At 41.0% G+C, this 22,550-nt stretch overlaps 1 protein-coding gene across 3 annotated transcripts in view; it reads left to right on the forward strand.

Moving 5' to 3' along the window:
- The first annotated feature begins 4,801 nt into the window (after positions 1-4,801).
- The window catches only part of Hdac1 (histone deacetylase 1), a 31,329-nt gene continuing 13,580 nt past the window's right edge, over positions 4,802-22,550 (forward strand). Inside the window, exons 1-4 of one of the 3 annotated variants that reach the window (XM_078025826.1) lie at positions 4,867-4,994; positions 8,105-8,181; positions 10,531-10,643; positions 21,215-21,332. In XM_078025826.1, the coding sequence (XP_077881952.1) occupies positions 10,569-10,643; positions 21,215-21,332 (193 nt within the window). In that variant the 5' untranslated portion in view covers positions 4,867-4,994; positions 8,105-8,181; positions 10,531-10,568. The other 2 variants (XM_078025827.1, XM_078025825.1) reach the window with 2 other exon arrangements.

The following is a 22,550-nucleotide window of genomic DNA, read 5'->3' on the forward strand; positions in this document are numbered from 1 at the left end:
TGTAGATCCTATGGGGCTGGGGACCTGTGTCCCTTGCAGAAATTATTTTGAGGAGACTTAACAGGGATTTTTGTGAATCCCTGACATGATCTTTTTATTTTTATTTTTTCTACATGGGGGACTGAAGCCAAGGGTGCTCTACCACTGAGCTACATCCACAGCCCTTTTTATTCTTTATTTTGAGACAGGGTCCTGGGTTTGTTTTTTGTTTTTTTTTTTTTTTTGGTACCAGAGATTGAACTCAGGAACACTTTACCACTGAGCCACATCCCAGCCCTACTTCCAGCCCTACTTTGTATTTTATTCAGAGACAGAGTCTCACTGAATTGCTTAGTGCCTGGCTTTTGCTGAGACTGGCTTTGAACACTTACCCTCTGGAGTAGCTGCACCACTATGCTTGGTTCTTGATTTACATTTTTTTTATATTTATTTTTCAGTTTTCAGTGGACACAACATCTTTATTTTATTTTATGTGGTGCTGAGGATCAAACCCAGCTCTCCGTGCATGCCAGGCGAGCACATTACCGCTTGAGCCACATCCCCAGCCCGATTTACATTTTTTTTTTTTTTTAGAGAGAGTGAGAGAGGAGAGAGAAAGAGAATTTTTTTTTTAATATTTATTTTTTAGTTCTCGGTGGACACAACATCTTTGTTGGTATGTGGTGCTGAGGATCGAACCCGGGCCGCACGCATGCCAGGCGAGCGCGCTACCGCTTGAGCCACATCCCCAGCGCCGATTTACATTTAAAAAAAATTTTTTTTTTTTAGTTGTAGATGGACACAATACCTTTGTTTATTTTTCTGTGGTACTGGGATGGAACCCAGTGCCTCACACATGCTAGGCAAGTACTCTACCACTGAGCCACAATCCCCTTGATTTTCATTTTAATTTACTTTTATTTTTAGTAATGAAAATTGAACCCAAGGGTACTTTATGACTGAGCTACATCCCCAGCCCTTTTTATTTTTATTTTATTCATTTATTTTGTGGTACTGGGGATTGAACCCAGGGCCTTGTGCATGCAAGGCAAGCACTCTACCAACTGAGCTATATCTGATGGCCTTGCTAATTTGCTGAGGCTGGCTTTGAACTTGTGATCCTCCTGCCTCAGCCTCCGAGTTGCTGGGATTACAGGTAGTTGCTACCACCACATGCCCAGCTCGACTTACATTTTAAAAGAAAGTTTCTTGGGGATGGGGCTGTAGCTCAGTGGTATTAGGCTTATCTGGCATGCAGGAAGCCCTGGGCTCAATCCCCTGCACCAACCAATCAACAAATGAAAAGATCCCCTAAAAAAAATAAATAAATAAAAATAAAAGGATTGTGCTTACTGCTATCTTAAAGAAAGACTGGGGGTGCTGGGGATGTGGCTTAAGCGGTAGCGCGCTCACCTGGCATGCATGCGGCCCAGGTTCGATCCTCAGCATCACATACCAACAAAGATGTGTCTGCCAAAAAACCTAAAAAAATAAATAAATATTAAAAAATTCTCTCTCTCTCTCTAAAAAAAAGAAAGAGTGGGTTAACCAACTTATACAACTAGGGAGATATTTGTATAAAAGTGTAGATTCTGCCTTCTCTTGAAAATGGAAGACTTGGCTACACTGGACTTACTGGTCCTCATGGGGTGGAGTAATGGCTATCCCCATTCAGGTGAGTCATGGACTCTCCCTTTGACAGAGCCTCATCCAAACAGTGAAACAGAGTGTTAGTAACTATTTATCATTAATCTTGCACTGTTATTCTTACAATAAGGGAGAAAATGAACTGGTTTTTGGCAGCTGCATTTCCATGAAGAAGGAAGAAAATTAAAGATACCCGAACATGGGCTGGGGTTATGGCTTAGTGGCAGAGTGTTTTCCTCGCACATGTGAGGTGCTGGGTTCGATCCTCAGCACCACATAAAAATAAATAAACAAAATAAAGATATTGTATCCATCTATAACTAAAAAATTATATATATTTAAAAAAAGATATCTGAACATGGCAGTGTGTTTGATGAAAGATGGGAAGATAGAAGAAGAAAAAGAAATATTTCTCTCCTTTTTACTGTAGTATGTGTGTGTGTATGTGTGTGCATGTGTGTGTGTGTGTGTGTGTGTGTGTCTGTGTGTGTGTGAGACAAAGGATTGAACCACTCTGCTTGACCACTGAGCTACATGCCCAGCTTTTAAAATTTTTAATTTTGAGACAGAGTCTTGCTAAGTTGCCCATGCTGACCTCAAATTTGTGATCCTCCTGTCTTGGTCTCCTAAATCACTGGGATTACAGGAATGCACCACCATATTGGCTGCATGAAAGTGAATTTTTTAAAATATGCAAAGAACATGAGTCACATAATAACATAAACTCCTTCACTTATATCACCTGCTTGACCGCTGTAGGCATCTGAGGTTATGATATCCCTTCTGTATTTTATAAAGTGCTGCCACACCCATGAGCTCAAAGGATCCCACCCCTCCTCTTTTGGATACCCTATACAGCCATAGAGTCCTTGAACTTTGTTTTCTTCTCCTCCCTGTTTTGCAAAGAGGGAAATGAAGGCCTAGAAAGGTTAAGTAAAGCTGTTCAAGGCCAGCTGGGAAGTGGTGACAGAATGGGAAACAGGGTTTATTTCAGGCCAATTGCTATGTCTATGAAAAAACCAATGGGTCTTAGATTTTCTGTTACCTTATAACTAAAGGCCCACATGCAGTTCCCAGCACAAGTCCCCAAGCACTATTTAAAGAGGCAAAAGTCAGGTGTGGAGGTATACTTCTATAATGCCCACTACTCTGGAGGCTGAAGCGGGAGGATTGCAAGTTCAAGGCCAGCCTGGGCAATTTAGTGAGACACTGTCTCAAAAAAATAAATAAATAAGTCTGGAGATGGAGGTCACTGGTAGAGAACCCTAAGTTTCAATCCCCAGGACTGCAAAAAAAAAAAAAAAAGTAAAAATAAAAATAAATAAAGAGGGGCTGGGGTTGTAGCTCAGTGGCAGAGTGCTTGCCTAGCATATGTGAGGCACTGGGCTTGAACCTTGGCATGGTATAGAAATAAACAAAATAATAAAAGTGTGCTGTGCATCTGCAACTACAAAAACAAATTAAAAATAAATTAATAAAGAGACATAAATGCCTATCTTATTAGAGCAGAACCATAAATAAGTAACTTAGTACAATGTTTAGCACATATTAAGGTTATGGTAGCTGTTAATTTAATAGCTCAGCACAGTGCTTTTTGGTCTTTCAGTTTTCAGTAGTGAACTGTTAATGACTAGATCAATTTAGGATCTAGTGGGGTGATTTTATACCCTATCTTGTTTTCTCCCTCCCCAGATATTTGGCAATGTCTGGAGACAATTTGGATTGTCAAAGTATGTGTGGGGTGCCATTGGCATCGGATGGTTGGAGGTCAGCATGCTGATAAGTATCTACCATGCATAGGACAGCCCTTGAAATAAAGAATTATCTATGTAAAAGCCAAGCCATGACCTGACTCTGTCCCCACCTTCGGCGACCCTCGCTTTCTGAAGTCCCCCAATAGCTTCTGTTGTCCCCCTTCTGATCTCAGACCCCCGTTATCTCCAGAATTCCACTTATTCCTGGCAATCCCAGTGCCTTGACAGTCCCTGCAGACCCTACTCCCTAATGCTTTATTGTCTCAGTTCTGTAATTTACCCAGGAACTTGCATCCCATCGCTGTTCTTTGATATCTCCTCTAAGAGTCCCATCTCATCAGTCTTACAGGTGATCCATTAAAAAATATTATTATCCAGCTCCAAATGTCAATAGCATTAAAGCCGAAAAACCTGCTTTCCTAATAAAGATGATCAAATCCCCCCCACCTTTTTGTGTGAATGTGTGTCAGAGATTGAATCCAGGGCCCTGTAACTACTGAACCATATCCCTAGCCATTTTTTATTTTGAGATAGGATCTCACTAAGTTGCTGAAGTTGACATCTAATTTGCAATCCCCCTGCCTCAATCTCCCTAGTTGCTGTGTTTATAGGCGTGCACCACCAGCTCAACTTCAAATTTCTTTTTTAAAGACTCCTCAGTCATCTGGGGTGATTGTATCAGGGTGGGCAAGCTTTGGAATTAGAAAGGCTGGGTTCTGCCACTTTGTTACAGTGCTTCTTGTGCATAGTAGGCAATTAAAAAAAAAAATCTGTACAATTACCAGGGATGGGTGGCGCATGTCTGTAATCCCAGGTACTTGGATGGGTATATTTTTAACCCCAGCTACTTGGGAGGCTGAGGCAGGAGGATTGCAAATTCAAGGGCAATTGCATGCCCAGAGCAATTTAGGGAAACTCTCAGCTCCAAACAAAATTAAAAGACGGCACGGGTGGGGTGGGGGGAGGGCAGTTCAGCGATAAAGGGTTTGCCTAGCAAGGGCGGGGCTTTGCGAAGCTATTGCACAGTTCTTGGCCCACAGAAGTCCCTTGAGAAATATTAGTTTACTTTCTTTTTCTTGTCATTTTTTTCCCTCCTTGTAATCCAGGATCAGCCTATGCACTAGCTGAGTGACCTTGTACAAGTCACTTTTCTTCTGTGGGCCTTGATTTATTCTTTGTAAAATTAGAAAGTTGGCCTCTGCTCTCCAAGCGCGCTCCCATAGAAGAAATGGGACTGTGCACTTTACCGAGCTGCTTTCCTCCCCCGGGACTGATGGTACGGTCCCCGGGCAGCTCCCTCACCCCTCCGTCGCAGACCTTGGTACAGGCCCAGGGGGCCCGAGGCGGCCTCTCTGGGCTGCCCTTGCCCCCTGCAGAGTTCCGGGCCCGACCTTGCGCTAGCTGATTGGCTGGAGCCGTGCCCGGGCTGCGCGGCTATAGGTGAGCCCAGGAGGGGACGGGCGGGGCGGGCTAGAGAACCGCCCCTCCTCCTGGTCGGACGCCGTGCGGAGCCGCGGGCGGGAGGGCTGACGGACCGACTGACGGGAGGGACAGGAGGCAGCAAGATGGCGCAGACTCAGGGCACCAGGAGGAAAGTCTGTTACTACTACGACGGTGAGCATCGTCCTGGCGGCGGGGGCGGGGGCGGGGCCTGGCCGGCGGGACCGGGGATCCCAGGCTGAGGAGATCCGAGAGGGGAGGCTGGGCGTTGGAGAAGGGCTGAGGGAGAGGCTGAGAAGAAAGGAGGTCGAGGCTGAGGGAGGAGGCTGAGAAGGAAGTCGAGGCTGAGAGAGGAGGCCGAGGCCGAGGGGGGCGGTGCGGGGGAAGCGGGAGGTAACTTGGTGCGAGATTCCGAAGGAGTTTGATGTGGAGAGTTTGGGCGGGACTCCCGGAGGGGGAGGCTCAGTCCGAGGGGGGAGACGGAGTCTGATGGAGACGGTTGCAAGGATATATTTTCCTACCGAGAATTCAAAGATCTTTCGCTGTCCCGATCCTTGCTCATGGTTTTTTGGTGAGAGTCCTGCAGCTCGGGTCACTTGCTTCCCCTCCCCCAGCCTCTGAGCCGGGCCTGCAGTCCTGCTGGGAAGTGGGGCCCCAGGGGTTGGAAGGAGAAGGATGCACCCTGTTAAAACAGACTTTTCATTGAACAAAAATCTATGGAGCAGCTCATTCTGTTCTAGTTAAGTGTTTGGGCGCTGGGGCCGGGGCGCGATGGTGGGGGGGCGGTCATCAAGTCACTTCCCATCTTCAGCTCAGTCTAAAGGGGGAGCTAGACAGTGTTGAAGGGTCACCCCATTATGGTGCTGGGTGAGGGAGGTCTCAAGAGTGTTGGGGAGCAGAGAGAAGAGGCACCCCACGCCGCTTGAGGGGTCAGGGAAGGAGGTGGCAACTCACTTAGGACCTGAAGAATAAAAGTTTAGCCAGGTATAGGGAAGGCAAGGTTGGAGGCAAGCAGAAGACAGTACCTTTGAAAAACAGAAGGCATTTAAACAGTATGGCTGATGCGTAGCGAAGAAGGTGGGGAGCAGGGCAGGTCAGAGGGAGGAACTGTAAGTGAGGAGGCTTGAGAAATAAATAGGGACCGGATTGTGAAGGGCTGGGCATGCAATCCGGAGAAAGTTGGACTTTATTCTGAGGACACTTGTGAATCATTAAAGTCCTGAGGGTTATATGTTAGAAATATCTCTGGGTCAGAAATTATTGAATGTACCGGTAAAATAGGAAGGCTTGGTTCACAAGTTTCTGGTATGGGCAATTTGATAATAGATTTTTGCCAAGAACCATGTCAGTTAATAACTTTGGATTTTATTTTTATTTTTTAGAAGTGACTATGTGGTGCACATGCCTGTAATTCCAACAGTTTGGGAGGTTGAGGCAGGAGGATTGCAAATTGAGACTAGCCTGGGAATCATAGTGAGACCCTGTCTCAAAATTAAAAAAGGGCACGGGATGTAGCTTAGTGTAGAGCACTTGCATTCCATGTGCAAGGAACTGGTTCTAGTCTAGTGCTGCAAAACAACAACAAAACTATTGAGGTATTTAAGGGACATCCAACTAGAGGCTATCCAGTAAGCAGGTGACCATTTACATCTGCTATGTAAAAGACAGAAATGAGAAGATAGAAGCTTTTGGTAGATGTTAGTATAGAGAGTAATCTTAGTTATTTAGAAGGGGATGTAGTCACTCAGGAAATTGTATAGGATGAAAAGGATCCAGGGTGAAATTCTTTTTTTTTTTTTTTAGAGAGAGAGAGAGAGAGAGAGAGAGAATTTTTTTTTTTTTTTTTTTTTTTTTTAGAATTTTAATATTTATTTTTTAGTTCTCGGCGGACACAACATCTTTGTTTGTATGTGGTGCTGAGGATCGAACCCGGGCCGCACGCACGCCAGGCGAGCGCGCTACCGCTTGAGCCACATCCCCGCCCCGAGAGAGAATTTTTTAACATTTATTTTTTAGTTCTCAGCGGACACAACATCTTTGTATGTGGTGCTGAGGATCGAACCCGGGCCGCACGCATGCCAGGCAAGCGCGCTACCGCTTGAGCCACATCCCCAGCCCCAGGGTGAAATTCTAATGGACTGGACTGAGAAACAGTCTAGTGGTCCTCATGGTCTGTACTCCCCATAGGTACTTCTGACTATGTATCCACATTGCCCATTTGAGCTGGGCAGGGTGGTGCATGCCTATAATCCCAGTGACTTGGGAGACTGAGATAGGAGGATCATAAGTTTGAGACCAGCCTCAGCAACTTAGATCCCATATTAAAAGAGACTGGGGATATAGCTCAGTGGTAGAGTGCTTGAGTTCAATCCCCATACCACCAAAGAAAGAAAAATGAATCGCCTGTTTGCTTGTCACATTTCTTGTAGTCAGTAAGCTCTCTTGGGAAAGGATTGTGCCTTGTCTACTTCCCTAGCCCCCCAAACATTGTGTAGATCACAGTAGACTCAATAAATACTTGTTGATTAAATGAAGAAAGGATACAGAGATATGGATTTTGGTAGATTCAGGAATGGATAGGTGAAAAAGAGTCATTAGATTGAGACCCCCCCCCCCTTTTTGCTGTACTGGATATTGAATCAGGGCCTTATATAGGCAAGTCTTTTTGTATTATTTTTCTTTTGTTGCACATGGACACAGTGCCTTTATTTTGTTTATTTATTTTTATGTGGTGCTGAGGTTTGAACCCATGTTAGGCAAGCACTCTACCACTGAGCCATATCCCCAGACCTTGTTTTTATTTTTAAGGTAAGTGTTCTGAGGCTGAAAACTTTCTTCTTTTCATACTGGGATAGAATCCAGGAGCATTCTATCACTGAGTTACCTCCCTACCTCTTTTTATTTCATTTTATTTTAAGACTGGTTCAAGGGCTGGAGTTGTGGCTCAGTGGTAGAGCACTTGCCTAGCACGTGCAAGGCCCTGGGTTTGATCCTCAGCACCATCTAAAAATAAATAAATAAAATAAAGGTATTGTGTCCAACTACAACTAAAAAATAAATATTAAAAAAAAAAAGACTGGTTCAAAGTAAAATTGCCCAGGCTGGCCTCAAACTTGTAAATCTCCTGCTTCAGTCTTCTGGGTCACTGGGGTTTCAGGTGCGTACCACCTCTTGCTGGTCAAGGCTGAAAACTTTTAAAGGGAAGCTTGTGTGAGGCAAGGAGAGGGTTGTTGACAAAGGGGAGATGTAGTAACTAAGAGCTGGATATATTCAAATTCTTATAGAAAACAGCCAGAAGAGAGGGAGAAGTTGAAGATACAGGAAAGGGACTGGTAGTGATGGAGATTCCTGAGGAGACCAGGTGAGAAGGAAACCAGAGCCCAGGTAGGGACACTAGCCTTCAAGAAGTTCCTTTGTGATGAGAGGGTAAGTGGCCAGGAAAAGTTAAATGTAGGTAAGTTTGAAGGAGAGAAGATGAAGAGAAAGTTGAGGAGTTCTCAAGCTGGAGGAAGAGAATATCCTTTCTTTGAGAGTGGGGGAGGGTGATTGCTACAGTAGGAGTCTTAAAGAGAGGAGATTTAATTAACTGTTTTGAAAGAAAGAACCAGGGAAATAAATTTGGAAGGACTGCTGAGCAGTAGAGGAACCATTTGAAGCTGGAACCTATGATTCTGTAGCTATATCATTTTGCATAGTTTTATGGTCTTGATATTCTCAGTTTAAAAGAAGAAAAGTCTTCAGAAAGGGGACTGAACTTGAGAAACTCAAGAGTTTTGCAGTGTGGTCTTTTGGTTGGGACTCAGATTTCTTTGACTCTGCCACTCAGAAGTTTTGCAATATTGGACAAGTCACTTTACCTTTCAGGTTACTTTCCTGTAAAATGAAAATGTTAGTTTTCATTTTAGGAACAGTGATAACAAAGCTCTTTAAAACATAGGTTATCTATCTATCTATTTGAGGTACCTGAACTGAACTCAGGGTCACATGACCACTGAGCCACATCCCTAGCCCTATTATTCAGAGATAGCATCTCACTGAGTTGCTTAGCACCTGGCTTTTGCTGAGGCTGTTTTTGAACTTGTGATCCTCCTGCCTCAGCCTCCTGAGCTGCTGGAATTACAGGTGTGCTCCACCATGCCCAGCTTTTTGAAGTAGTGAGCTGGAGGTAGAGTACAGTGGTAGAGTACTTACTTGCCTAGTAGAGCTGCATGCAAGAGGCCCTGGCTTCTATCCCGACACCAGCCCCTCCTCCCCTCCCAAAATTGTTTAAAGTAGTATGTAAATAAAAATAATTATTTCTTTAAAAGTCTCAGGAACTTGATTAAAAACTGTTAAAAAAAAGATGGTGTCTCTGGGCACCACCCTCAAGTACTCATTTAGATATGGTTCTCCAGGTCTGGGCCTTGGCTGGATTTAGGCTTGATAGGTGAAAGAGTTGCTAGGAACCAAGGCCCCTGGGTACTGAAAGCTCTGCCTCATCCCAAAGGCCATCTAATTAGAGATCTTTGAATGTAAAGTTCACTCAATTTTGGAGCATTGTATTGTTCAAGGAACTTTCTACCTATAGGACCCTTTAGATTAGATACCTGGGAAACCCAGTGTAGCTTTTTTCATACTGAATTTGGAGTCAGAGAGTTGACTTCCAGATCCCTCATTACCTGTGTGTTTTTGGGCAGGCACTTAAATTCTTTCTTTCTTTCTTTCTTTTTTTTTTTTCTTTAAAATTTTTAGTTGTAGTTGGACATAATACCTTTAATTAATGTATTTATTTTTATGTGTTGCTGAGGATCGAACCCAAGGCTTTGCACATGCTAAGCCGGCACTCTACCACTGAGCCACAACCCCAGCCCTAGGCACTTAATTTTTTTGAGTCTCAATTCAGTGCATTTAATTTTTTTGTGGTACTGGGGATTGAATCCTGGGGGCGGGATTCCACCACTGAGCCATACTCTTAGTCCTTTTCATTTTGAGACAGGGTCTCATGTCTAGGCTGGCCTTTCATGATCCTCCTGCCTCCCAAGTAGCTGGGATCATAAGGCATGTGTCATCATCCCTGGCTTTACTTTTTATCCTGTAGGGGATGGGGAGCCATTAAGGATTTTGAGTATGAGAGTGGTGTTATTAGAACTTTGGATTAGAAAGATAACTCTGGTGACAGTGTAGTAGATGGTCTGGACTGAAAATAGAGTTAGATAGTTTGGACGGAACGTAGAGGGACCAATTAGAAGGCAATAAGGGTTTTCTCTATAAAGCAGGAAGGATACTCCACATCCTACTTATAAGAATCCAGTGAGAAAGTAAAATGAATGTGCTTTGACACTATAAAGTGTCACAATATAAGAGGTGCATTGTGGCTTATAATAATTCTAAGTAGTGATGGTTAATTTTCTGTTATAGGAGGGAATTCCTTAGAGTCGAGAAGTGAGTTGCTGCACTGGCTGCCGTTCCCCAGTAGCTTTAGAATGAACTCTAGTGCTAATGGGTTCCAGAAGAAGAAAGCGGGCTAGATTCATTTTTAAGTGCTGACCTTACCAGGGTCCCCTGCTTTTTGTTTTGTTTCTTTTTGAATTCCCCTTCCTCAAGGTGGCAGAGAATCTTGGAAACTAGAAATGAACCAGAAAGAGAGTTTGAGAGTTTGCTGTAAAAATTCCTGGCTTTTCCTCCTGGGAGTGTGTGTGTGTGTTTTACTGAAGTTGTCACTCTTCTTCAGGGGATGTTGGAAATTACTATTATGGACAAGGCCATCCAATGAAGCCTCACCGAATCCGCATGACTCACAATTTGCTGCTCAACTATGGTCTCTACCGAAAAATGGAAATTTATGTGAGTTCCTGGGAGCACTATCCCTGTCTAACCTTGGCTCTGATTCTCATATGTCATTGATTATCTCATTTTCTCAACTACTCATTCATTTGTTAATAAAAGTGTTGAGTAACTATTATGTAGCAGGTATTGTACATGATAGAAATTCTGGTTTTTGAGATATTTTCTCCAGTTCTGAGATCTACATGTAAACAAATAAACTGTGTATGTACCACAGTTAAAGAACATAGAAGATGCAGAAATAATGGGGAATGAAGGAAGAAGGGAGCCATGGAATGTTTCCTAGAGGTGATATCTAAACAGGGTTTTATTTTATTTTTTGTCTATCTATCTTTTTGGCACTGGAGATTGAACCCAGGGATGCTTTACCACTGAGCTTCATCCCTAGTCCTTTTTTTTGGGGGGGGCTGACCTTGAACTTGCGATCCTCTTGTCTCAACATCCCACCTCTTGTCTCAGCATCCCAAGCTGTGGGCCTATGCAGGGTTTTAACGATTTATTTATAAAGTTTAGCTTAGAAGGGACCAACTTTCTGGCCAAGGGAAAAACAAAGGCAAAGAGGCAAAAGTAAGGAAAATACAGTGTTTGGGGAAAATATAAGTAGATCAGTAAGCAGGTACCCAGTGTGAGTTAATGGTGTGAGTAATGGGAGATAGAGCTGGAGAGGTCAGCAAGGGTTGGATGGGCTGTACTAAGAAACTCTGGAGGGTCAGGGCCAAAAAAATTCGATGCTTTGTTGTTGTTTTACTTTGTTTTTGTTGTACTGGGGAATGAACTCAGGAGCATTCTACTACTGAGCTTTACTGAGTCCTTTATATTTTATTTTGAGACAAGGTCTCACTAAGTTGTGCAGGTTGACATCCAACTTGCAATCCTACCTCAATGTCTCAAGTTGCTGGAGTTACAAGCATAGGTTACTGAGCCTGGCTCAAAAGAAAAGATTAAGACTATGTAGAACTAGATGCCAGATCTCTAGTTGCCACAGAGTGTAGAGTCTTACCAACTTCGAGACTACTTCTTCAGCTATTTTTTGCTTGATTTTCCAGTTTTTAAAGAGAATCTAGAAATCTTGCTCATAAAATCTGCCAGATTTAAAATGGTGAATGAAGGTTTTTGTTTTTTAACATGTGTGTGACAAAACATCAGTACATTTGTGGATCAAATTAAACAGTTCCCAGTTTAACCTCTTCTAGAGGCAAATAGGAACAAGTAAAGTGTTTTAAAATAACAGGAACATGCATGCCTTTTAGAAGCAGTGAGGCCATTTAGGAAACTGTTGCAAGAGTTCAAATGATAAAATAAAGAGGGTCTGGGGGCCCATGTTGCCTTATGGAATAAGAATGTGTTGTAAAAATCTGTGCCAATAGCTAGCTGTTGTAACCTAGCAACAACAGCATCCTTCTTAGCATTCCAGAGACTGGAAGGAGATGAGTCTTCTGTCCCAGAGGGCCTTGTCATAGCTCTGGAGCCAACAGAGGCACCTAGAGAAGCAAGGAGGAAAATAGAGGAGTCAGTAGGCCTTGGGACCAGTGATCTTTCTTAAGCTTGAAGGGCAGCTGGGAGTGAAAAGCATAGTTTTCAGGGATATCCTGTCCTTTTTTGCTAAAGAAAACCCTTCCCAGAAGTTTCCCAGTAGACTTCCCCTTAAATTTTTTGGGTTATTTGCCAACTTCAGACCATCACCAGTGTAAATGTATAGGATTACTAGAACTGGCTTAGACTGATTATGATTTGATCTCTATGACTGGGTTTATCAACACCCAGCCAAATTGGGATTGGCTTTTGGGAAGGCAACCAAGAATGACTGCCATTGGAGTTAATACTTTACTGGCGATGACTTCATCTGTGTGGTGTTCTTATTGTTAACTCATAAAACAAAACCCCAGTATCATCTCTCCTCAAATCTCTAGACCTTGTTCTACTTAATATGACCTTTTTCCTCCTCTGGTGTTGCTTCATTGAGTGTGAATCTTCAATTTTCTCTATCCCTTCTGTCCTTTCTCTGCAATGTGACCTTTGCATCCCTTTCTCAAAGCACAGGTATCCATTTTAGTATCTGTCCTGAGATTGATGGCTTTTGGGCATCATTCCTGAAAGAAGCTCCTTAGATTTCCCATAGAAGTTGCTATAGTAGCTAGCACTGTGATGTGTACACCTGTAACCCCAGCAATTTAGAGGCTGAAGCAGGAGGATCACAAGTTCAAGACCAGCCTCAGTAATTTAGTGAGCCCCTCAGCAACTTAACAAGACCCTGTCTCAAAATAAAAAAGGACTGGGGATGTAACTCAGTGGTGAAGTGCTCTTGGGTTCAATCCCCAATCTGCTGCCCCCGCCCCACCCCCCAAAAAAAGAAAGAAATGGATGAAGTACTTCTGTTCTGTACCTGAAGGAGTCATGAGTCTTTTTCATATAATTTTACTCTTTCTGGTGCCTTCCTTTATCCTGTCTCCACACATATAATTAATTTCTCCTGGGATCTCCATCCTTATCAGTTACCTTCCTGTTTACATAATCAAGTTTTTTTTTTTTTTCCCTGTGTTGGAATACTAATTTTGAGTATTTTCAGGTTTCTTATTTGTTGCCCTCTGTGTCCCCTCCCAGGGCTGAGGCTGAGGACCAAACCTAGGACCTTGCATGTGCTAGGCAAGTGCTCTGCCACTGAGCTAAATCCCCAACTCCTGCCCTCTGTTCTGAGTGTGTGTGTGTGTGTGTGTGTGTGTGTGTGTGTGTGTGTGTGTGTATGTGTGTGTGTGAGTGATGCTGGGCTTCCCACATGCTAGGCAAGCATTACCATTGAGCTACATCCCCATTATCCCTTGTTCTTTTTTTATTTTTTAAGTTTGTTTATTTATATTTATTTATTTTTGTTTTTTATTTTGGTACTGGAGACTGAACCCAGGGGCACTTTACCACTGAGTTACATCCCCAGACCTTTTTATTTTCTCTTTTGAAACAAGGTTTTACTAAGTTGCTTAGGGCCTCACTAAATTGCTGAAGCTGCCTTGAACCTGCAGTCTTCTTGCCCCAGCCTCCTGAGTTGCTGGGATTAAAGGCATATAGCACCATGCCCCGCTTTCTGGTTCTTTTTTTAAAAATTGTTTTCAGCTGAGCATGGTGACACATGCCTATAATTCCATTGACTTGGGAGGCTGAGACAGGAAGATCAAAAATTTGAGGTCAGCCTGAGCAAATTAGTGAGACCCTGTCCCAAAATAAAAAATAAAAGGTTTGGGATGTAGTTCAGTGATGAAAGCCCTTGTGTTTTATCTCCAGTACCCATCCCCTACAAAAAATTTTATCATTAAATGTTTAGTTATTATTAAAGAATTTTTGTGAAACATATGTAAAGTATAAAGAATCACAGTAAATACCACCTACCATAAGAAAAAGAACATTTCTGCTATTGCTGAAACCCTTTGTGTGCCCTTTACTGATCTTTTTTCTCTCACAGAGTTTGTTCTGTCCTGAATTTGGGGATATTATTTCCTTCCTTTTCTTTATAATATTATCAATATGTGTTCTTAAACAGTGCATGTTTTAGTTATACACATTTGTTATATGAATGGAGCCACATAATACCTATGTATGACCTCTTGTATGCTAGGCAAGTGTTGTACGACTGAGCTACATCCCAGCTCTTTTCATTTTTTTATTTTGAGAGAGGTCTTGCTAAGTTGCTCTGTTGGTCTTTAGCTTGGTGATCCTTCTGCCTTATTCTTCTGAGAAGCTGGAGTTGTAGGTGTATGCCACTGTGTCCAGTGCCATACTGTATAGGAATTATATGACTGGCTCTTTTGCTCAACAAGTTCTTGAGTCATTCATGTTGATGCATGTAGCTATATTTGATTTTATTGTATTCTGTTGAAGTAATGTACTATAATTTGTTTTATTACTAGTGAGCATTTGATTTGTTTCTGGTTTTTTACTTTTATAAATACTGATATTGTGAACATTCTGAACATCTCTTAGAGCACTTATACTAAGAGTTTCACTAGGGGATACAACAAGGAGTGGAATTGCTGGGTTAGGGTGTATGTACATGCTCACCGGTATAAGATAAAGCCAAAATGATCTCCAGTTGCCCACAGCATACAGTTACAGCTGCTCTAAGTCCCTGCCTATATACTTGATTTTGATAGATTCCATTTTTCTTGCCCAATTTAGGTAGATGTCAAATGCTATCTTTCTGTTGTTTTAATTCGCATTTCCTTTTGAAATACCTGTTCAAGGGCTGGGGATGTGGCTCAAGCGGTAGCGCGCTAGCCTGGCATGCGTGCGGCCCGGGTTCGATCCTCAGCACCACATGCCAACAAAGATGTTGTGTCCGCCGAGAACTAAAAAAAATAAATATTAAAAAATTCTCTCTCTCTCTCTCTCTCTCTCTCTCTCTCTCTCTCCCTTCTCTCACTCTCTCTTTAAAAAAAAAAAGAAATACCTGTTCAAACCTTTCCTTCATTTTTCTATTTGGTTCTCTCTCTCTCTCTCTCTTTTTTTTAATACCAGGGATTTAACCTTGGCATGCTTTACTGCTTAGCCACATCCCCAGCACTTTTTACTTTTGAGACAGTATCTCCCTAAGTTGCTTAAGGCCTCACTAAGTTCCTGAGGCTGGCCTTGAACTTATGATCCTCCTGCCTCAGCTCCTGAGTCACTGGGATTATAGGCATGTGCCACTATGCCCTACTGGTTGTCTTTTTTTTTTTTTTTTTTTTTTAATTAGACCACAAATACACAGAATTTGGTTAATTATGATCCTTGGCTCATCAGCATCATTGGTCCATGCCTAGTTGTCTTTTTTTTTTTTTTAATATATATTAGTGATGGACACAATATCTTCTTTTTTATTTTTTAAATTTTTTTAGTTGTATATGGACATAATACCTTTGTTTATTTATTTCTTTATTTTTATATGGTGCTGAGGATGCAACCCAGGGCCTTGCGTGTGCTAGGCGAGTACTCTGCCACTGAGCCACAACCCCAGCCCCACAGTATCTTTATTTAACTTATTTATATGTTGTGCTAAGGATTGAACCCAGTGCCTCACACATGCTAAGGAAGTGCTCTATCACAGAGCCACAACCCCAGTCCTGCCCGTTTTTTTTTTTGTTGTTGTTAAGACAGACTCTTACTGTGTTGCCTAGGTGGCCTTGAACATGTTATCCTCTTGCCCCAGCCTCCCAAGTAGCTGGATTATAGGTGCATACCACTGAGCCCTATTTTGGGCTTTTTTTAAATTTTTTTTTTTAATGTTTCTGGGGATTGAACCTAGATAGGCAAGGCAAATATTCTACACTCTGGGGTACATAGCTAGTGCTTGGCATTCTTTTTCCAAAAAAATTATCTTGTTATTTATTTACTTAAAATTTTTAATAATACAACAAACATTCATATTCCTGTAATCTAATCAGTGTTTTTTCTTTAAGATTTTTTTTTTTAAGTTGTTGATGCACCTTTATTTTATTTATTTTTATGTGGTGCTGAGGATCAAACCCAGTGCCTCACATATGCCAGGCAAGCACTCTACCACTAATCCATAACCCAGCCCCCTAATCAGTGTTTTGAATTTTATCATTCTCCTGCTTTTTAAAAACTTTAGTGTGCCCATGTGTGTGTATGCACCTAAGAAATATATAGTATTCATTTATTTGTTTTTGAACTTCACAAAAAAGGTATCTGTGTATAGCCTCCTGGGGTTTGTTTTCTCATGTAATATATAGGTAAAATCTATCCATTTTGTTACTAGAGTAGCTAGAGTTCTTTAGTTTTTCTTTGCTGAATAATATTCTATCATGTCAGTATACTATAATTTATTCATTCTCCTACAGTCTTAATTTGTATCTAATTTTTTATTGTTAGAAACAGTACCACTGTCAGGGCTGGGATTGTGGGTCAGTGGTGGAGTGCTTGCCTAGCATATGTGGGCCCTGGGTTCGAGCCTCAGCACCATATTAAAAAAAATAAAGAATAAACAAATAAAATAAAGTTATTTTTTAAAAAAAGAAACAGTATCACTGTGAACATTCTTGTACATGTCTTCTGGTATATATGTGCAATAATTTCTTTGGCTATATCTTTATGAACAGAATTATTGGATTATAGGTTTTGAATATAAAATACTAAATTGCTTTCCAGTGTGGTTGGATGGACTTATACTTCCACAGTAATGTATAAGAGATATTTAAGTCATATCCCCTCCCATACTTGAATTAGATTTTTAGAACGTTCCCATTTAAGCAGGTATAAAACAATTTTTGTGATTTTGATTAGCATTTTGCTCATGACCAGTGACACTGAGCAACTACTCTACTATAAAGAAAGGTTTTTTAATTGTTTTCATCATTTTTCTCTTGGGATGTTTGTTTTCTTCTTAGCAATATATAGTATTCTTTATATTTTCTGGTTTATATAATCCACTGTTAGTATATTGGCTGTTACTATAAATATCTTCTATCTTGTTTTTGTCTTTTCACTATGTGTGTGTGTGTGTGTGTGTGTGTGTGTGTGTGTGTGTGTGTGGTGCTGGGGATTAAACCCAGGGCCTTGTGCACATGAGGCAAGCACTCTTCCAACTGAGCTCTATCCCAGCCCTTTGTCTTTTCACTTTAATGAGCAAAAGTTCCTAGTTTTAATGTAATCTTATTTTTCCATTACAAGTCTTTTATGTCGGAAAAAATTCTTTTCAACTTTTAAGGTTCTTCTATATTATTGATATTTTATTCTTCTATATTATGTGGTGACCCAGGGCCTCACACATGCTAGGATAGGTAAGGTTAATTGCCTTTCATATAGGTGTTTACAACATCTAGAATATTTTAAATTTTTTTTTTATTCTTTGTGTTACTGAGGATTGAACACAGGGTACTCTTACCAATGAGTTGTATCCCCATACTTTTAAATTTTATTTTGACATAGGGTCTCCCTGAGGTGCCCCAGGCTGGCCTGGAACTTGCAATTTTCCTGTCTTAGCCTTTCAAGTAGCTGGGATTATGGGCGTATACCTCTGCATATGGCCTCTGCATATGTTACTTTTTATTTATTTACTTTTAAATTTAATTTTGGTAGGTTTTTTTTTTCCTATTTTCTTTCTCTCTTTTTTTCTTGTTTCAGTACTGGGGATCAAACCTAGGACTTGCACATACTGTGCAAATGCTGTATTATTACGGTTTCTATGATACCTACCTTTTAAAGGCTTACTTACTTTTCACATATTGGTCTTTACTAACATCTAGAATTGATTTCAAGCCTTATTTATTTATTTATATCAGGGATTGAACCCAGAGCACCTTACCACTGAAAAAAATGTCTGAAAAAATGTCCCCTTTTTATTTTGAGGCAGACTGTCACTAAATTGCCCAGGCTGACTTTTGCTTTGAAATCCTCCTGCCTCAGCCTCTCAAGGAGCTGAGATTACAACTCTGTGTCACCCATGCTGCCTATTTTATGATTTTTTTTTTCTTTGACTGTAATGTCATCTCTTCTGGAACTTTGAGGCCTGGGGTAAAGATAGGTTTCTAGATTTGTTTTTATTTGTAAGACAGGCATTTGAGATGGGCTGTGTCCTCAGAGCTTTGGAATAAAGGATGAGTTTTCAGTAGAAAGAAGACAATCACTGATCCTGTGGTGGGAAGCAGTGCAGGTGTCGTGGAGGAAAAGCTGTTTATTTGAAGTATAGTATTTATCAAGAAGGCAGAGGAAATTAGGCTAGGAAAGGAACTTTGTGAAATTCCCTAATTGCCATGTCAAAGAGTTTAGAATCTTTTGTAATGATTAAGGATTTTTGTGATACTAACATGCAAGATGGAAGAGGATGAGGTTCAATATAAATGGGACCATTAAGGATACCAGAAATAATCCAAGTGAATTAACTTATTAGGTCAACAGATATTTATTGAGTTATACACCAGGGACCATGCATATTGCTTAGAATAAAGTTTGACCTGCTCCTGTTCTCCCAGAGTAGATCAAGCACACATGCAGTTTCTATGGTTTGATGAGTGTGATAAAGGAAGTACGGATTCTCAGAGGAGCACTTCAAAGAGTTTCTTAAATGAGACTCTGTAGGTCAAGGTTAGCATTGTGAGGGAATTGACTTTTTGGTTGCAACCTAAAGGTTGAATAGAAGGTGTGAAGACAACAGTGTTCTATTTTAGGTCATAGCATGTGCAGAGGCCTAAAGGTGCAAGATATTCCCCTTGGGGAATTGCAAATGAAACAGTGCTTGGCAGATTGGTACAGCACAAGATAAATTCAGTCCCTCAAACATGTTTTGTTTAACCCACAATTTTTTTTTTCCTGCCTGTGGTACTTGGATTAAAACCAGGGATACTCTACTACCAAGCCACATCCCTAAATCCTTTTTTAAAAATCTTAATTTTACATGGCAGAGGCTGGTATCAAACTTGGGATTCTCCTGCCTCAACCTCCTCATCACTGGAATTATGCACAACTCCCACAAAATATTATTTTTTTTTGAGAATTTTTTTAATATTTATTTTTTAGTTAGTTCTCGGGGGACACAACATCTTTGTTTGTATGTGGTGCTGAGGATTGAACCCGGGCCGCACGCATGCCAGGCAAGCGCGCTACTGCTGAGCCACATCTCCAGCCCCCACAAAATATTTTTAATAACTTTTGTTAGTGGGCAACCTTTATAAAAAATGAAGTTTGACTTGAAAAAAATCTGGTGGTTGTTGGGGTGATAACGTATACCTTTAATCCCAGCTGAGGCAGGAAGATAGCAAGTTTGAGGCAACCTTAGCAACTTAGTAAGACCCTAACTCAAGATTAAAAATAAAAAGGGCTAGGGATATAGCTCAATGGTAAAGTGCCCTTGGGTTTAATCCCTAGTACTTAAAAATAAAAGAATCTGGCAGTTGGGTCCAATACCAGGTGGGAGATTGCTGCCAGAATCCAAGCCAAGCCCAAAAGGTGATGGCCTGAGGTTGGAAGTGGACAGACTTGACATATATTGGTGTAGTTTAAGCGAAGTCTAATGTAGTGGTTGAGGAAAGAGAGGAATTAAAGGTGATACTCTGGCTTCTGTCTTAAGCAACTACGTGAATGGTGGTGAGAACAGGACATCTGGGAAAGAGCGATAGAAGAAATAGGGGTGGTGGATGCAGTCAAGATTATACAAGTATTGGGGTTGGGAGAGTGGCTCAGTAATAGAGTACATGTTTAGCAAGTGCAGGGCCCTCCTCCCAAAATAAGAACTATTAAAAGATTATGGAAGTATAGTGAGAGGGACTGGCATTAGTTTGCGATAGTAAAGCAAAAAAGGGCAGAGTTTAAAATGATACTTAAGTTTTCAGCCTGAGTATATGTTGGATTTATTAACAGAAATAGTAAAAGTTCTGGAAAGTTGAATTTGAGTGCTTCTACATCGTCAGTCACAAATTGTTGAGTCCAGTTGAATTTAAAGGCCTGTGTGGAGCTCACTGGGAATCTATTGGAATTTTTAATCCAGAGCACAGAATATAGACTAAGATGGAGTTAGAGTTAGGGTCGCATTTGTCAAGGAGAATAAAGGAGTTAGTGTAGGACAAACAACTTGATATTTAGAGCCAATTCTTACTACTTTCCCTGTGGATGTTTTTAATAATCTTTAAGTGATGGGAAGAAGAAAAGAGAGTGTTGGGAAGGAGGAATCAGAATGTTAGGATGACCAGGAAATTATCATGTCAAAGAAGTTTTGGGTGGATGTGATCAGAATTTTTTTTTTTTAATTTTTAGTTTTCAGTGGACACAAAATCTTTATTTTTATGTGGTGCTGAGGATCGAACCCTGCGCCCTGTGCATGCCAGGCGAGCGCACTACTGCTTGAGCCACATCCCCAGCCCGTGATCAGAATTTTTGGTGTGATGATTTATAAAGGATTGCTCATCCATTTCAATTGTCCTTAGTCATCCCTTTTTCTTAAGTTTTTGGAACCATTTGGACCATAATTATATATTGTTATATCTAATAGTAAGAAGTACTGGGAGGACTGGCAATATAGCTCAGTTGGTAGAGTGCCTGCCTTGCATGCTCACTGCCCTGGGTTCAATCCTCAAGAAAAGAAGAACTGGGGCTGGGGATATAGCTCAGTTGGTAGAGTGCTCGCCTCACATGCACAAGGACCTGGGTTCAATCCCCAGCACCAAAAAACAACAACAACAAAAAAAGAAGTATGAATTTATAAAGCACTTTATAGTTTACAAAGAGATTTAATGATCTCATTGGATTCTCATAACTTCCCTGTGAGGTAGTTGTTGTCCCTACTTAGTAAATGAGAAATTGTGGCTTCTGAGATAGTAATTTGCCTAAGAAACAGAACTTGAGCTGCAATACTGGTCTTTGATAATCTTGTTTGCCTAATTAGATTGTAGGTTTCTTGAGGTCTGAGTCTAATCAGTTATTTCTTTTTGTCCAGCACCTAGCTTAGTGCTGGGCAAAAATATAGGTGTTCAACTAGAGTGAAGCCTGGAAATGGTCAAAAAAAGAAAAAATAATAAAAATCTGAGAAAGTAAATAACAGTTTTGTTTGGGGGGTAATAAAGAATAATTTGCCCTCTCTCCCTTCTGCCCTCTAGCGCCCTCACAAAGCCAATGCTGAGGAGATGACCAAGTACCATAGTGATGACTACATCAAATTCTTGCGCTCCATTCGTCCAGATAACATGTCTGAGTATAGCAAGCAGATGCAGAGATGTAAGTCCATTCTGTTCCTTCCCATTCTCGGGCCCCCAGTCAGATCTCACTTTCCATTAGAGAGGCCTGCCCTATCTTCCTTGCACTTCCCATTCCACTGACGTCTGACTTCCCTTACCCCTCAAGGGTGCCCAAGTACGTCTTTTTTCTCAGGTCTGGTTTTCCTTATTTCCTAATTATAAATAATAGATGTTGGAATTTTTTCCAATTAGGTTTGTAACACTCTGTCCCAAGAGTACTATAATTGTAATGGGAAAAAGCAAAGAGCTGGGAAGTGAACAATAGACATAGGGCCCAAGTCTAACTCTTTAACTGTCCCAACAAGTCACTTCCCCTCAGATTTTTCTTTTGTGAAATGAACTGAACCATGTGATCTCTGATTTCCATCGGCATGTAAATGTTCTGACTTTGTGAGTATTAATTCAGAATTTAGGGACCACTCATGATAGACTCTAGATGACGTGATCTTGGAGATGAGGTGATTCTACCCTATGCTCTGGGACTTGAAACTCCAGAACAGGTCCCATCTCAGAAACAGATTTGGACCTGTTTGGGAGTTTCAAGTCCTGTTTGGAGGAATTGTGGGAATTACTTTAGCTGTGGGGGGAGAAATGTTGAGTTTGGGACTAAACTGTCATTTATTGTGTTATTTATTTATTTGCTTTTAAAAATTATTTATTTATTTTTATTTAGGTTTTGTTGTTGTTTTGCAGTACCAGGGATTGAACCCAGGGCTTTGCACATGCTAAGCAAGTGCTCTACCACTGAGCTAAATACCCAAACTCTCCCTTGAGATATTTTAGAAATTATCTTTTAGCACCTAAGGCCTCACACAATATACTATAACAGTATTGTCCAGAAATTTTGATTAATTTATGACAGTTTGTATTGTGATATCAGGAAATCTGTGGTACTTTTTTATTAATACTGGTCATAAGGTAGCCTGATTGAAAGGAAGAATGTTACTTATTAGTTGTAATAACTGCACAGTGGTAACAATGACAGAACTACAGTGACCTTTCTTGAAGTATTAAATTTCTTTGCTAACCACAACCCCAGAACCTTTTGCCTCCTATAATTGTAATGAGAAAAGCCCTGAGCTGAGAAGTGGACAATAGATATAGGGCCCAGGTCTGGCTCTTAACTGACTAGACAAGTCACTTCCACTCAGATTTTTGAGGTGTTTTGTTTTCATGGTGAGAAAATTCCTTTGCTGGA

Source organism: Ictidomys tridecemlineatus, chromosome 11, assembly GCF_052094955.1.
Source record: "Ictidomys tridecemlineatus isolate mIctTri1 chromosome 11, mIctTri1.hap1, whole genome shotgun sequence".
In the NCBI taxonomy this organism is placed as follows: domain Eukaryota; kingdom Metazoa; phylum Chordata; class Mammalia; order Rodentia; family Sciuridae; genus Ictidomys; species Ictidomys tridecemlineatus.